The 13,736-nt window shown below is 39.4% G+C and overlaps 2 protein-coding genes and 1 pseudogene across 6 annotated transcripts; 1 reads left to right on the top strand and 2 right to left on the bottom strand.

Annotated features, from left to right (window-relative positions):
• Positions 1-802: 802 nt before the first annotated feature.
• LOC114743690 (uncharacterized) lies at positions 803-1,972 on the bottom strand. The gene has a single exon (XM_028931912.1). It carries the CDS (start codon positions 1,970-1,972, stop codon positions 803-805), a length of 1,170 nt encoding a protein of 389 aa, XP_028787745.1.
• A 3,834-nt stretch (positions 1,973-5,806) lies between these two features.
• LOC114743683 (probable L-type lectin-domain containing receptor kinase S.5) lies at positions 5,807-8,250 on the top strand (annotated as a pseudogene).
• Positions 8,251-8,477: 227 nt separating this feature from the next.
• Positions 8,478-12,294, bottom strand: LOC114743684 (nudix hydrolase 23, chloroplastic). Of its 5 annotated transcripts, none has more exons than XM_028931902.1 (8): positions 11,896-12,294; positions 11,440-11,568; positions 10,481-10,557; positions 10,191-10,326; positions 9,940-10,083; positions 9,776-9,834; positions 9,250-9,317; positions 8,478-9,052 (listed from the first exon to the last, which is right to left on the bottom strand). In XM_028931902.1, the coding sequence occupies exons 1-7, from the start codon at positions 12,187-12,189 to the stop codon at positions 9,257-9,259; spliced, it is 900 nt and encodes a 299-aa protein (XP_028787735.1). In that variant the 5' UTR covers positions 12,190-12,294; the 3' UTR covers positions 8,478-9,052; positions 9,250-9,256. The 5 variants fall into 5 exon arrangements, with proteins under 5 accessions (XP_028787735.1, XP_028787734.1, XP_028787736.1 ...); XM_028931901.1 differs by having other exon boundaries at positions 9,254-9,317; XM_028931903.1 differs by having other exon boundaries at positions 9,254-9,317; positions 9,940-10,080.
• Between the last annotated feature and the right edge of the window lie 1,442 nt (positions 12,295-13,736).

Below are 13,736 nucleotides of genomic sequence, written 5' to 3'. Positions count from 1 at the left end.
TTTCATTGGACGCTGTGTGTGCGTGTATATTTTCTCACGCAAAGTAGAAATCTTTCAATCTTCAAATTTCTCGTAAGCCACACTCATCATTACATAATTCAATCACGTCTTGTATCTTTACTGTCAGCGAGATCACAACTGTGAAAAGTATTCACGAGGTCAAAATTTGCATACCGCCAGCTAGAACGATGGCCATGCAGATCTAGCAGGGCCAGCAACAACTCTAAACCCGTTCAGCTACCGTTGAGAAAACGAGAAACTAGGAGAAGGATCTCTCCGATTAATGCGCACCCTAGTTTCCGACCTCCAACTATAAGATAAATCGTTTAGCTAAATTAGTAGTACATCATGATTTTTTCACATCGAGGAAGTAGCTACCCATTCCTGAGAAACTCGATCGTCACCACATTTTCTCCTTAAGCACACAATGCTCATGCACGATATATACTTGAAAAATTGAACTCCTTTCCCATGCCCGTGTCACATTAGAGGCAGCAGGATACGTACTTCTTCCAGCATGAACGATCTTTGTTGTATATTTCCTGCAAGATTCGCAAATAAATGCAACATGACATGAGTTCTGAGTCATTTGGTCTCACTGCTCATTTCGTTTTCCTTCAATATTAATAAGTATTTTCCCCTGTTGAATGTTCTTATAAATGAAAAGACAGCGGTGATAGCAGCAGTAAAATCTACAGAGGTGTGGGGAATAATTTGGGTTATTTGTTGTCTGGTGAGGAAATAGATCTGATTATCTGAATGAAAATATCGTACGGAAATTCATAAAGATGCATGCGTCCCGTCAACTTACTGAGTCTGGGTCGGAGAGCTTGTGTTCTACGGCTTTCTGGCTTGTTTCCGCAAAAGAACTAGTCCGCCTTCCATTTAAGAACGACGTGTTCAATCTACTTTGTTGCGCCGCATTGTATGAATTAAAGCTTGGCCAATTTGCAAAAACAAGTGGTTCTTTGACTTCTCCAGAATTGCTTGTCGTTCTACTATTTCCTCTTGCTTCAGCCAGACTTCTGGTTGCCGCATACGACTTTGCCAAGTCTATTGAAAAACAAGCATCGCTAAATTGGTAACTTGGAGGTGTGCTAACATCAGAACGCGGGGTCAACTTATCTTGAAGTGTTGTTCTTGCCTCTAAATTTCCCGACTCTCTAGCAGAACTTTGTTCTGTTAGCTGCAACTCTACACTTGCCATCCTACTTTGTCTTGGACTGGATATCCTCTTATCCCATCCAAGAACCTTGCCACGAGTGTTCCCTCTAATTTCGCCTCCCATTTGCCGTGCCAACAAATGCAAGATCTCCGAGCCTATACTATTATCATCCACACCTCCATTGGACTTCATATGGGTCAATTGAGGACTCCCAATTTTTCTCAACAAAGTGTTGGACTGGGAGAAAGAAGGGTGGTGAAGAGAGTGGGGCTCTAAATTCTGAACAGCACAAGCTAGATGCATGTCGAATTCACACAAGTTGCATCGGTATAGCCACCCATTATAGCTGGTCTTCTTGCACACATCACAAAAGAAGTCGTAAGGAGGTGAAAATTCGAGCTTGAGTTTGTGAGGATGATAGGCGGTTGAGAGGGAAAGAGGGAGCGCCAGACAGAATGCATGGAAGTAGATGCTACATTCAGCACAGTGGTAGCAGAAGGCAGTGATATGGTGGCCACAGGCCAGGCACTTGACGGTGCCATTGCTAGCGGCAGAGGATGACGGTACAAGGAGGAGGACCAGATCGTGAGAAGAATGAGCAGGGTGCTGAGTTATGATGGGCAATTTGTAGCAGAAATAGTGAAGACAAAAGGCACAGGATTTACAGCCGTAATAGCTCTTACCAGGCGCAACGTTGAGCTTGCACCCAGAGCAGGCAGCGTTTAAGGTTGGGGTTGAAGTTGTTAATTCCAGTGGATGTGGATGGCTAAAGTGGAAGACACTGGGGTCCTTCCGTGGCGATTCCATCTTCTCTTTTTAGTGGAAGTAATTAAATTAACTTGCATTTTTATACAGAGCGCATGCTGGCTTGTCTTTTTCTGATTTTGCAGTGGAAATATTAATTGAAAGGTGTTGAGGGTCTCCATACGTCTGTTAAAGCTATATATGAGGGTGGCAGGCCAGTCCTTGGGATTCTCGGATGTTTGGTTCATTCGTCAAACCAACATATAATAATTTGGCAGTGAGGATTGAGTGTGCAGTAGGCAAAAGTAGGAGCTGTCTTTAGAAAGATCCCCGCATATTCTCGGTCTCGGCCGGCCAGAATGCATATTCTGATTGATTACACCAATGTTATTGGTTTTCGCTAGATACTGTTAGCTGTAAGTACTTTAATATTTGCTACACCACATGCAAAAGACATTTGTAAGTCTTAACAACATGATGAATTATTGCTTTGCCTTACTTTAAAATATGCATGTACATATTTTTTTCCTGGCCATCTTAGTCCGCTTAGAAACTAAGAACTAATACTTGGTTAATCCTTACATTTCATAAGTGCTCTCTCTCTCTCTCTCTCTCTCTGTTTTCTTTTTTCTTTTTCATTTTCATATACATCGGGCCAAGCCAATAGTATTGCATAGAGGAAGTTGAAATGCCTTGATTATGAAGACAAACATCCTACGGTAGGGACGAGGAGATCAGATCAAAGTCACCCGATTAATTAAAGCATAATTCATTATTTCTGTGTGGCGACGGCTCGTGGACTACGAGGAAAGAGCGACGGAGAATATTAGAGTTTAGTGCTAAAACGTAGGTTTCTTGGAGAAATCAGGATGTATGGGCTCCACTAAGCTAAAATTGGCAATATTTTATTTCTAGTTCTTCGCTAAGATTGGCATTACTTAGGCAGTTCACGAAGCCTGATCTTGGGTTCTCCGAACCCTTCGAACGCGCGCACACACATATGGCTACCCCCAGGACTCCCAATCGGACGGTAGATATCTCGTCTTCTCTCTCTTTCTTCGGCGAGTTTTCAGAATTGATTATCTATCATACGGTACTTTTTTTTTTTTGGGTCAGAAAATCTATCATACAGTACTTAGATGTTCGGCAATTTTAATGGTCTGTAGGAAGGCTTGCGGGTGAAGAGAGGTGATTTATTTTATTTATAGCAGCTTAATTTAGTAATAATATGCCAGGTATATTTTACTCTCTATTGGTTCTCATATCCCATGCAGTTACTGATGTGAACGACTGAATTACGTAAAATTTGAAGTATTTCTTCTGTAATGTTAATTTTAAAACTAGTCAAACGAAGTTTTGTTTGTTTTTTTTTTTAAAAAAAAGATTCACCCCAATTAGTTTATAGCGTTATAAAAATTAAAATATGGTGCAGTTGTTCTTCCTTTTGAATTCTCATCATCAAAGCGAGAGAAGGCTTTTTTTTTTTGGTTAAAAGAGAGAAGGCATTTTCACATTACATGAACTGCATTAACAAGAATTGCATTTTCCGCCCAATGAATGGCCCAATCCATCCCCTTGTGACTGTCATTTTCTATCCCACTTTAACCCACAGACTCGTGCTGCGGACTTCATTTTCCTAGCAAGTCAACAAGAAGAGTTGCTCCAAGTAAGATGTCAGCTTATATCCTATATGGTTATGAGTTCAAATCTTACTGTCGATATAAAAATTTTATTAGTAAGCAATCTATAAATATTTTTATAAGAATTTTTAAATCTCGAAGTATGTTTTGGTTTTAACGAGTCCTCCAAAACTCAACTCATTTGAACCTTTCCCACCAAAAAAAAGGAGGAGTCACAATTCTATTCCTTTCAATTTTATTATTTATATGGGTGCTGAGGCTCCAAATAACCTTTTCATTTTTTAATTTTAACAAATCTTGCTCTTTCTATTGAGACAACGTTGAAGACTTGGAGCAAAATATACCATGTGTGAAAAGTTTGCTTTCTCCCACCCATCTTATATGGTGAATACGGTGAGACGATATTAATGACTCTGCATTTAGGCCATATTGATGTTCACCTATAATACGTAACGTATGGAAACGTTGAAATAATGAGATAATTGCTTGAAAAAATTATCACAAAAAAAGGTAAGGGTGTGTGTGTGAGCTATATATAGTTCAGCAAAATCATCACAAAATGGAGAAGAGTGAGCATTTGAGCCATATACAGCCATCGGAATTGTATTGCAGTTTAAGGCTCGTTGCTGCAGCTATGTTCTTCACAAATCATGCGATAACCAATACAGACGAGTCGATCGACAACAACTTTGTTGCTGCAATTATGGCCTTGATCCAAGGACAATAACAAGAGGTAGTTGATCATTCATTCTCATCGCGATCGTCGTCAAATGATCTCCCTTGCTTGTTCGTGGGGATAATTGTGGTGGTCTTCTTCACAAAACAGCACCGGTCAAGCCAAGGCACTGCAGAGAGGAAGTAATGGTTCTATTACTGTCAAGATCGTGACACATCTGAGTCATTAGCCATAGCTCCATTATTATTATCCTTTTAAAACAACGACTCTTCATAGTTGTGCCTGTCAATTTTCTTTCGGTCCATCCATTGGTTCTACTTTTGCTCATTCTTCCAGTCTTCCTTAATTATCACGTGCCTCGCCTAGGATCCTTTAGATAACGTCTGCTAGCTTTTTGCAAAATTTCAGTTGACCAGGGTCAGCTCATAACTCATAAATTCGTAATTTTGAATCTCGCTGCTAATATGAAGACTTTATTAGTGAGCGATTTGTAAGTACCTTTATAAATATCCTCTGAGTCTAAAGATATGTCTTGGTTTTGCTGAACTCGTGAAACTCAACTCATTTAAATTTTTTTGTATTAAAAAGAACTTCCTACCCACGAAAAAGGCAGGCCCTACTTGATTTTTCCCCCTAAATAAAAACAAAGCGAAAACAAATAGGCGGCTATATTTTATATTTGTCCATATTCAACAACTCTCCATTCTGCAAAGTTTCCTCTTTCTTCTTCTTTTTAATTATTATATACATAAATGTCTGATTTTTCTTCCTTTTAATTCGTTGAGTTCATCACGCGCCTTCCTCATTCTTGCTTCAGCAGGATTATTCCACCCAACTTGACGTCCATGTAATATTTCTTGTTTCACGCGTTGGTTTTCTATTTTGACGCAGAGCAATGCCTACGTTATTTAAGATTTGTGAAATTACAAGCTCTTTCTTCATGGTGAACACATGATCCAATTCCCTTTTGATATGCCCCATAACAACTAAGGATATTAACATACAAAAGTTTAGCAAATTGATTGGACGATATAGCAACTTTCTACAGTGTTATGTATGCTGTCCCCAACCCAAGTAGACATCATGACTACTCTGTATACGAGCAAGTTCCGTTGAGAAGTTCACATACTAATACTACAAAATTTCCAACACGGTTTGTGCCGCCTCAATAATTTATCATTTTGCGTGATTGTTGTGAAGATTAAAGAATCATTCATCATACCGATGGAGTCTAAGAATAGTAACTTATTTTGATGTTATCTTTGGTAGTCCCTACCAAGAAAGTTGCGTTCACACCAATACTAGCCCCTGTTAGCTATCTGGATTCAGCGTCGGCCGTACGAGCTAAAGATATTATAACCCAATACTTCTAATGGGCCCTACATAGGTTCTCGTAGAAATAGCGTCGAAAATCACATATATGCACCGTTGAACAGCATGAAATGATGGCATGAGGACTGAGGAGGAAGCTTCCAATATGTTATTTAAGACTAGTCAATTTTGGTTACTTGACCTTACCTACCCATATAATATATTCAGCACTTCACACAGAGGAGGAGGAGGATGAATAAGCCTTTTGTTCTTTGCCTTTCAATCTCCCTTGTAAGCTTTCGTGCGTTTGAGACGTTGTGCTTCAACAAGCTCTGGTTGAGGCCATTCTTGGCCCTTTCATGACTAGAAACAATGTTCCCTCGATATTCCTGGGTAGCTGAGTCTCAATTATTAGCAGTAATCTTCATTATCGTTGCCCTTGTTCAAGTTAGCTGCTTTTCTTTCAATTTTCCAACCTTCCAACCCTCGGATGAGCCAAATTTAATTTTGAGCAAGAACTCAAAAATATACCTGGACGCCATCCAAGTAACCCCTGATATTCGTGGGGAGATAAAAGATTATTCTGGCCGAGCTTTTTACAGAAGGCCATACAGACTATGGAGCAAGAGCAAAAACCAAACTGCTGAGTTTAACACCACCTTCGTGCTAAATATCAACAACCAAACTTCTCCGGGAGGTGAAGGCTTGGCCTTTATATTAACTGGAGACATCACTCTTCCAGAAAACAGTGCCGGAGAATGGCTTGGAATCGTAAATGCTACAACCAATGGCACTTCTCAACCTGGGATTTTGGCAGTAGAGTTCGACACGAGACAAAACTCCGAGGAAGATGGGCCCGATAACCATCTTGGTGTGAACGTCAATAGTATCAACTCCATGACGCGCGTTTCACTACCAGACTTGGGGATTACTATTTCATCGGGTATAAATGTCACGATCAGAGTTCAATATGCTGAAGATGTAATATCTGTCTTGGGTTCCATGAATGGAACTGCGAACATGAAGACTCTGCTAACTTCTCCACCTCTCAATCTATCTTCATATCTACCAGAAGAGATTTTCTTGGGTTTCTCAGCTTCAACAAGTAACTATACAGAGCTGAACTGTGTGAGAGCTTGGGAATTCTACGGTACAAGAATTGCAGATGATGATCCACAGCTGTTGTGGGTTTGGATCACAGTTCCTGCAGTACTATTGGTCATCTTAGGCGGGGTGATCTTCTTCTTGCTCTGGCAAAAGAAACGCCGTATGGAGATGTCAGACGAAGCGTACCCGAGAATAGAGGATCAGATTCAGCACAGTTCTATGGCCCCAAAGAAGTTCCGACTAGGAGAAATCAGGAAAGCAACGGGCGGATTCGGTCCTCAAAACAAGCTTGGGGAAGGTGGTTTTGGAACGGTCTACAAGGGGTTCTTGGGAGGCAACGAGGTTGCTGTGAAAGAGTCTCCAAGGATTCACGTCAAGGCAAGCAAGAGTTCGTCGCAGAAGTGACGATAATAGGAAGTCTTCATCACAGAAATCTGGTGAAATTGATCGGGTGGTGCTATGAGAGCCGAGAACTCCTCCTTGTCTACGAGTTCATGCCTAACGGGAGCCTAGACAACTACCTATACGATGATGAGAAGCTTGGGGGCAAAGATGGATCAATATTAAGCTGGGAGACAAGACACAATGCCATATACGGGGTGGCTCAGGCACTAGACTATTTGCATAACGGATGTGAGAAAAGGGTGCTTCACAGAGACATAAAAGCCAGCAATATACTGTTGGACTCGGACTTCACTGCCAAGCTGGGAGACTTCGGACTGGCTCGTACCATTCAGAAGAGAGACGAAACTCACCACTCGACAAAAGCAATTGCAGGAACACCCGGCTACATGGCTCCAGAAACATTCCTTACAGGGAGGGCCACAGTGGAGACGGATGTGTATGCATATGGCGTTGTTGTATTACAAGTCGTGTGCGGAATGAGACAAGGGAATCTGTATTCTCAGGTGGACGAGTACAAGAATAACATAGTGCACTGGGTTTGGGAGCTTTACGAGAAGGGAAAATTACTAGCCGCAGTGGATGGTAGAATAAGAAAGGAACAGAAGAGGAAAAGGTGGAAGATGTGCTTGTTCTGGGTTTGGCGTGTTGTCATCCAAACCCACACCACAGGCCTTCCATGAGGACTGTTATGCAGGTTCTTACGGGGGAAGCAGCTCCACCAGAAGTACCCAAGCAAAGACCTGCTTTTGTGTGGCCTGCCTTGCCTCCTTCCTTCACCCATGACACGGATAGCTCTGCTACAGGAAGCCAACTCGCTCCCTTCTTAGGAGACTTGGAGGTCACAGGCAGATGATTCGAATTCATGATTTGTTTTGTAGAGCTGATGATTAAAATGATCCCAAGTGGTCTGGACGATTCTTGTACCGACTGCTATTTCTTCTTCTGCAAGATTAGGTTGATCAGCTTTTGAATCGTAAATTATAGAATTCTGTAAACAGTGAAAACATCTTGAAACATGCAACACGTGTACAAATGAACCATTGAGTTTCACGCGTTATATTGCCAGCAATATCCTAACATATGGTCTTGGCTTTCAGTTCAGGAGGCATGGCATGTGATAAGAGCTAAAAACACTATTAGCAAACTAGGACTTTTTTCAGGGTGGTAACTAGGGCTTAAACTACGAGAAGGTTAAGAGGGGAAAGCCCAGATGAAAACTTTTATGTAATTTTTTTAAAGTTTTTCGAATTATTATTTTTAATAGAGATACTTTTATTTATTTAAGATAAACCTTTAAATTTTCAAATCTAAATCATTCAAATAAGTCCAAAAATACTCCTCATTCTCGTCCAAGCAGATTTCTAATTAGTTAGTGCGTTTTTTCTCCCCGGTATTTTATTGTCGTATCATCAGGGCTGTTTCTGAAATAGACAAATCAAACGATGAATTTGGATTCATATTGTCGCACGAAAACGGTCATGATTTCACATCCATTGTACGTTGCTCTGGTTCTCAGCTTCTTCGAGATTTTATTCTCGAGAGAGATTTTTTCAAGATCAATTTCTTCTCTCTTGAATCTTGATGGATAATTACGTTCACAATTCTGATAAATGTTTCCACAGTAACAGGTCCCAATCTTTGATCAATGAAAGCAGCTTACCCACCTACCCACGAACATCAATCAAAATATGGCACGCCGCAAAAATTTGAGGGCGACCTTGAACCACAGCGAGCTCCGCCGATGTGATTGGCGACAACTGCCTATCAGTCTTATGACAACGGAGAAATTTCAGCCCCGAATTTTATATTTATCACGCGATGGCCGGCTGATTTAAAATAATGGGTGAATGTAGATGTCGTAGAGATCCGGCTCAACACAGGGAGGCAGACTGCATTCTCGCAGAAGATTCTTCAGGTTACAACTTACAACTTCCGGATTTAAATCTTCAGATATTCATAGTACTGCAACCAACAAGATTTTCATCACTAAGGAGGAGCTTGTATCTGCATTATGAAGGATAAGTATCAGTTAATTATAATAAAAGCCCAGGATAATTTGCCCGGTCTTTAGATGGGACTGAACTAATGATAAATACAATAACTGTGGTGCTAAATCGTTGAAACCCAAAAGCAAAATGTTAAGCATACTGATTCAAATGAAACGTGCTTTTTTTGTTCATGATATGCAATGAGAAACTCACCAACCTGTCATGACTGCATATGATTATCCAGCGTATAGGCATGAATATCAGAGGGACTTGTGCCCAGCCTAACAAGAATCGTCAGGATAAATTCAAACATCATGAGCAAGAGGTTTGAGAATTCAATGAGACGGGATAAAATAAAAGTAAGATCAGAAGTAAAGAAGCATCTCTCAGCGGATATGATCTTGTCCTCGATGAGAAAAACAATATCAATGCCTTCATTTGTAGAGGCAAGTAAAGGCGGCGGTTGCGATTCATCCAAGGATTATAAATATTTACCAGTCCTAATTTATGCATATTCATTTAGGTAATAACAAAAGTCACAGAGCACTGGAGCAGAATAACATGCCTAGTTTTAGACAGCACAACAACTAGCTGAGCTGTATAGTTTGATACCGTTTCCTGTCCTTAGCCTAAGTCAAGTGTTACTAGTTTTTCAAGAACTCGATAATTTTCTTCCTTGAAATGAGACAATGCAAAAGATGGAAATTACGTGGAGAAATTTGAGATATGTTGAAAATACCTCTTGTTAATGACACCATAATGGAATTTGAGCTTTCCAGACTTAATATCCTCCGCATACTGCATACATAAGATAAAACCATAAGATAAATTGAGTAGTAAAATATCCGAATAGCCCAATAACAATCACAAAATGTAATGAATGTCCAAATATCTGAATCATACCATACTTAAGGTAACCACCATTGATGAAAAAGATAAAGAATCAAAAGGTATATCATCAAGTGAGAAAAGCCGGCATTCTGATGATTCTGGACCAGGAGAAAAGTGGGGCTTCTTTAGCTTTGCTAAGAAGATTATATAAGTCTGCTTCAAACATGCATTAGTCATGGCCAGACTTCTTTAGCTAGTTAAGAAAATGGTGAATAAATAAGTATTAACAATAAAAAAGAAAATAAAACATTATTTGTTCTTACTTGGCCAATTAGAGGAATGTCCAATTGAGCAAAAGGAGACAGTACTTCCACTTCTGCATTTGCTTCCTCCCTTGTTTCCCTGATAGCACCTTCCGTGGCTGACTCTCCAATTTCCAAATACCCCGCAGGAAGCGTCCTTTTTGACACCAAGAAATTAACACTCAATATACACTCATAAGCAATCTTCATCTTAACAGAAAATTACAATCTCAATTTATAATCAGATGTCCTAAGAAAATTGCAAGATATAGTAATGAAGATATGCAATTCAGCATTAATTTCATTCCTACCAAAGACCGTAAGATGGTTGAATCTTCCGCTTGCAAAGCAGGACCTTGTTATCATGTTGTATGAGGCAACCAACAACCTACTTTGCCATCCAAATAATGACATATTCACAAGAAAGTAGTAAGGTTTTTAGGCAAAACATGAAGTGAAATAAATGCTCTGACGAACAATATACAATTATTACAGCATATTTTGCGGACAACATATTAAGTTTTAGAAACTCAGCAAAAGCCTTAGCATATAAACAAAGCATACTGTAAAACACTTTCATCTATAAGGTCGTCCTAAATCAACTTGGGTGGAAGTTTAGGTAATCCTCCTTCTCCAGAGTCTCGAACCTGTGACATGTTGGAAAAATCAATGTCCTCAAACCAACATGGCACTCGAATGTTGACTAAGTTTAGGCAATCCTTTTGAATGAATCATTCTTTATTTGCATACAACTAGAACAAGAGCCTCTACTAGACCTTATTTTTCAAGGCTGAACTTCAATATGCATGCTGTCTATACGTATTATTGATATTTTTCAGAAGGAATCCTGATAGGGATTATGATAAAAACCAACGTCCTTATTAAAATTCAAGGGCAAATAATATTTTAACAACCAAAGAGTATGAATCACCCGTTGAGAAATTAGCAAAACAGATAAAGAAGACCCAGTCAAACAACGTAAGGTGTGTAATTAAACCGCCCTACCCTGAGGGGCCGGGGGTGTTAAAGCCCTCATCACATAGCTGTGATGCCAAACCTCACACAGTCCTGATCTTCCACTTTGAGAGAGATAATTTTGCACATACCAGGCGCATTCAAGCAAATTAGCTTTAATTTTTGGTAATTGTACAAGCTAGAGTCCAAATAGCACCACTCTCACAGTAAACAAGCTACCAATATCCTATTTTTCCACAAGGACTGAATCACTGAAGCAAATCAAATGGAAGCACCAGTGATTTTACCTACTCACCATTTTTGGATTCTGATAGATAATCTTCCCACAAATTGTACATATTGCTCTCAACCTTTCTTCTCCTTCAGGTATATCATGCTTTGTTGGACCACCACACCACTGACAGAACTTGATGTTTCGAACTCCCTAAATTGCAACGAGCCCAAAATATGACCAATTGTTTCAAAAAAGATGGCCAAGAAAAAAATAATACATGCATTCTTGTTGCGACATTGTAATTTAAGGGGTCTATAGATAATGTCATTATTTAAGATTCAAAGGTCAACGCATTTTGCGATGATCTTCTCTGGAACCTAATTCTTCAAGAAGCCTCTTGCACCCGCCTCAACAAAAGAAAATAGAAACTAAGGAAGGAAAGAATGACCAGCGAGTGGACCAGAGAAATCCGTATTAACAGTTGATTTTAATCGAACATATCTACCGACTTATAAATGGGCCTTAGAGAAAACTCACCGATGACTGAACTGCAAGGGATGGTGATGGAGGAGACGACGAGGTGCCATCTGGATTCGAGTCAGAACGAGCTGAGGAAGCATGGATTGATCTTGATTGAGACATAGGAGTCGAATCTTTGGGCAGGAGCGAAGAATCCATCGTGGGAAGTGCTTTTAGGAAAGATACTGCGTAGAAAGATGAGAAGGGTTTGAACGAGATTGCAATGGAAGGGAGACCTTGGCTGCTAAAGGGTTTCCAACGTTGAGTAACTAAGCTAGATGAACATCCCAGGATCTGAATAGCTTTCAGCATTGCTTTTCTACAACTCAGGAGATTTGATTAGAGCGGGTACAGAGAAAGAGATAAGATGAGACTGTTTCGGTTCAGACATGGATTTGTTCTCCAAGCAAGCAAGCAGGTGCCTCCAAATCCTGACGGGTCGCGGTTATCGTCGAATTTTGAAGGGAGTGGAAAAACGCTTTTCTTTATTTATTTATTTATTTTAAAGGGCCGATGAACACACACGCACACGCGCAAAATATATTACGAGATAAATGAATTACCAATTCTTAGATTCATTAATTTGCTTGCACTGCTCCTCCGCAGAAGTCTTTGCCACTACTGTAAATTTTAATTAACTGATATCTCATTATTATTTACATTTCTTAGCCAAAAATTAAAGGACAGGTAATTCTACCATAATTGTACCCATGTGATCGTAATTAAAATAATATGACTTGATAATATATAAAAACATTTATATGCCTAAGTAAAATGTTCAAACATAAATGACCCATGATTCAATAAACACAAGCCCTGCAGGTAGTCTAGGTTACATTGTGTTTTTCTCTTAGGTTAACTCAGACTAAATATTGGACCAAAAAAACTCAGACTAAATAGAAGCATGCATATTTGGATTCAAACACTTGATTAGACCAAGTCGCGAATCAAGATGTTAATGCCATGGCATGCAACAATTGTACATGTTGAACATATTATTGCTCGGTCGTGTTGCCCATTGACAGATGTGGTCCAAGAAAATCGCTTTATTTAGCTCTCCCTCTTCAATAATTGAGGAGGACAACTACAAACGAACAAAACTAGGCATTCGATGGCTTGCTCGTTCCTTTGCTGATTTAGATGAAACGAGCAACTAGTTTTTTGTTTTTTGTTTTTTTTTCCCCGGGAAACAAAGGAGGGGGGTGGTTTCTTTTTCCAAAGGCACCATGCCGACTCAGTACTGTGGGGAGGTTGTGCCCGTGTTTGATTGAATGCATTCCAATTGGCTCATAGAGTGGGGAGCCAGATGTTCATCACGGCGATCGGATCCTTTGTTGAACTCTAAGTAATGGTCAAACATCCAACTTTTCCTCACGCGCCGCCTTCTGACAGCATGTTTCGTAAATACTAATAATTTTTTAAAAATACATATTTAATATGCATGTATAGCTCTATAGGAACGCATAATAGATATACAACCTTTGGTTCTTAATATAAGATCCCTTTTGATTTTTATTTTAGTCTTAAATATAAGACCCAAATCTATTTTGTCTCTCATATTTTTTTAAGGTAGTTTTTCTAATAATAGTAATTCTAACTAATATACTTAATTATCAATGATATTTTAAGAAAGACAACATCTATTTATTATAAATAATCAACTTAACTTATTTTCTTAATATTCTTAAATTAGTCAACTGATTTTTATATTTAGAACTGGAAACAGCAATTGCTATGCAATTTCATGAAGAAATCTCATGACGAGAAGTTCTATTGATTGCCAGGCTTGCTTGTTATACGCTAGTATGCATAAATTAGGGACCCACGGATGCGCACGATTGATGGATAATTAGCAAATC

Source organism: Neltuma alba, unplaced genomic scaffold (genome assembly GCF_004799145.2).
Source record: "Neltuma alba isolate B1F8T4 unplaced genomic scaffold, ASM479914v2 tig00004092_pilon, whole genome shotgun sequence".
Classification (NCBI taxonomy): domain Eukaryota; kingdom Viridiplantae; phylum Streptophyta; class Magnoliopsida; order Fabales; family Fabaceae; genus Neltuma; species Neltuma alba.
This window is presented reverse-complemented; position numbering and strand designations above follow the sequence as displayed.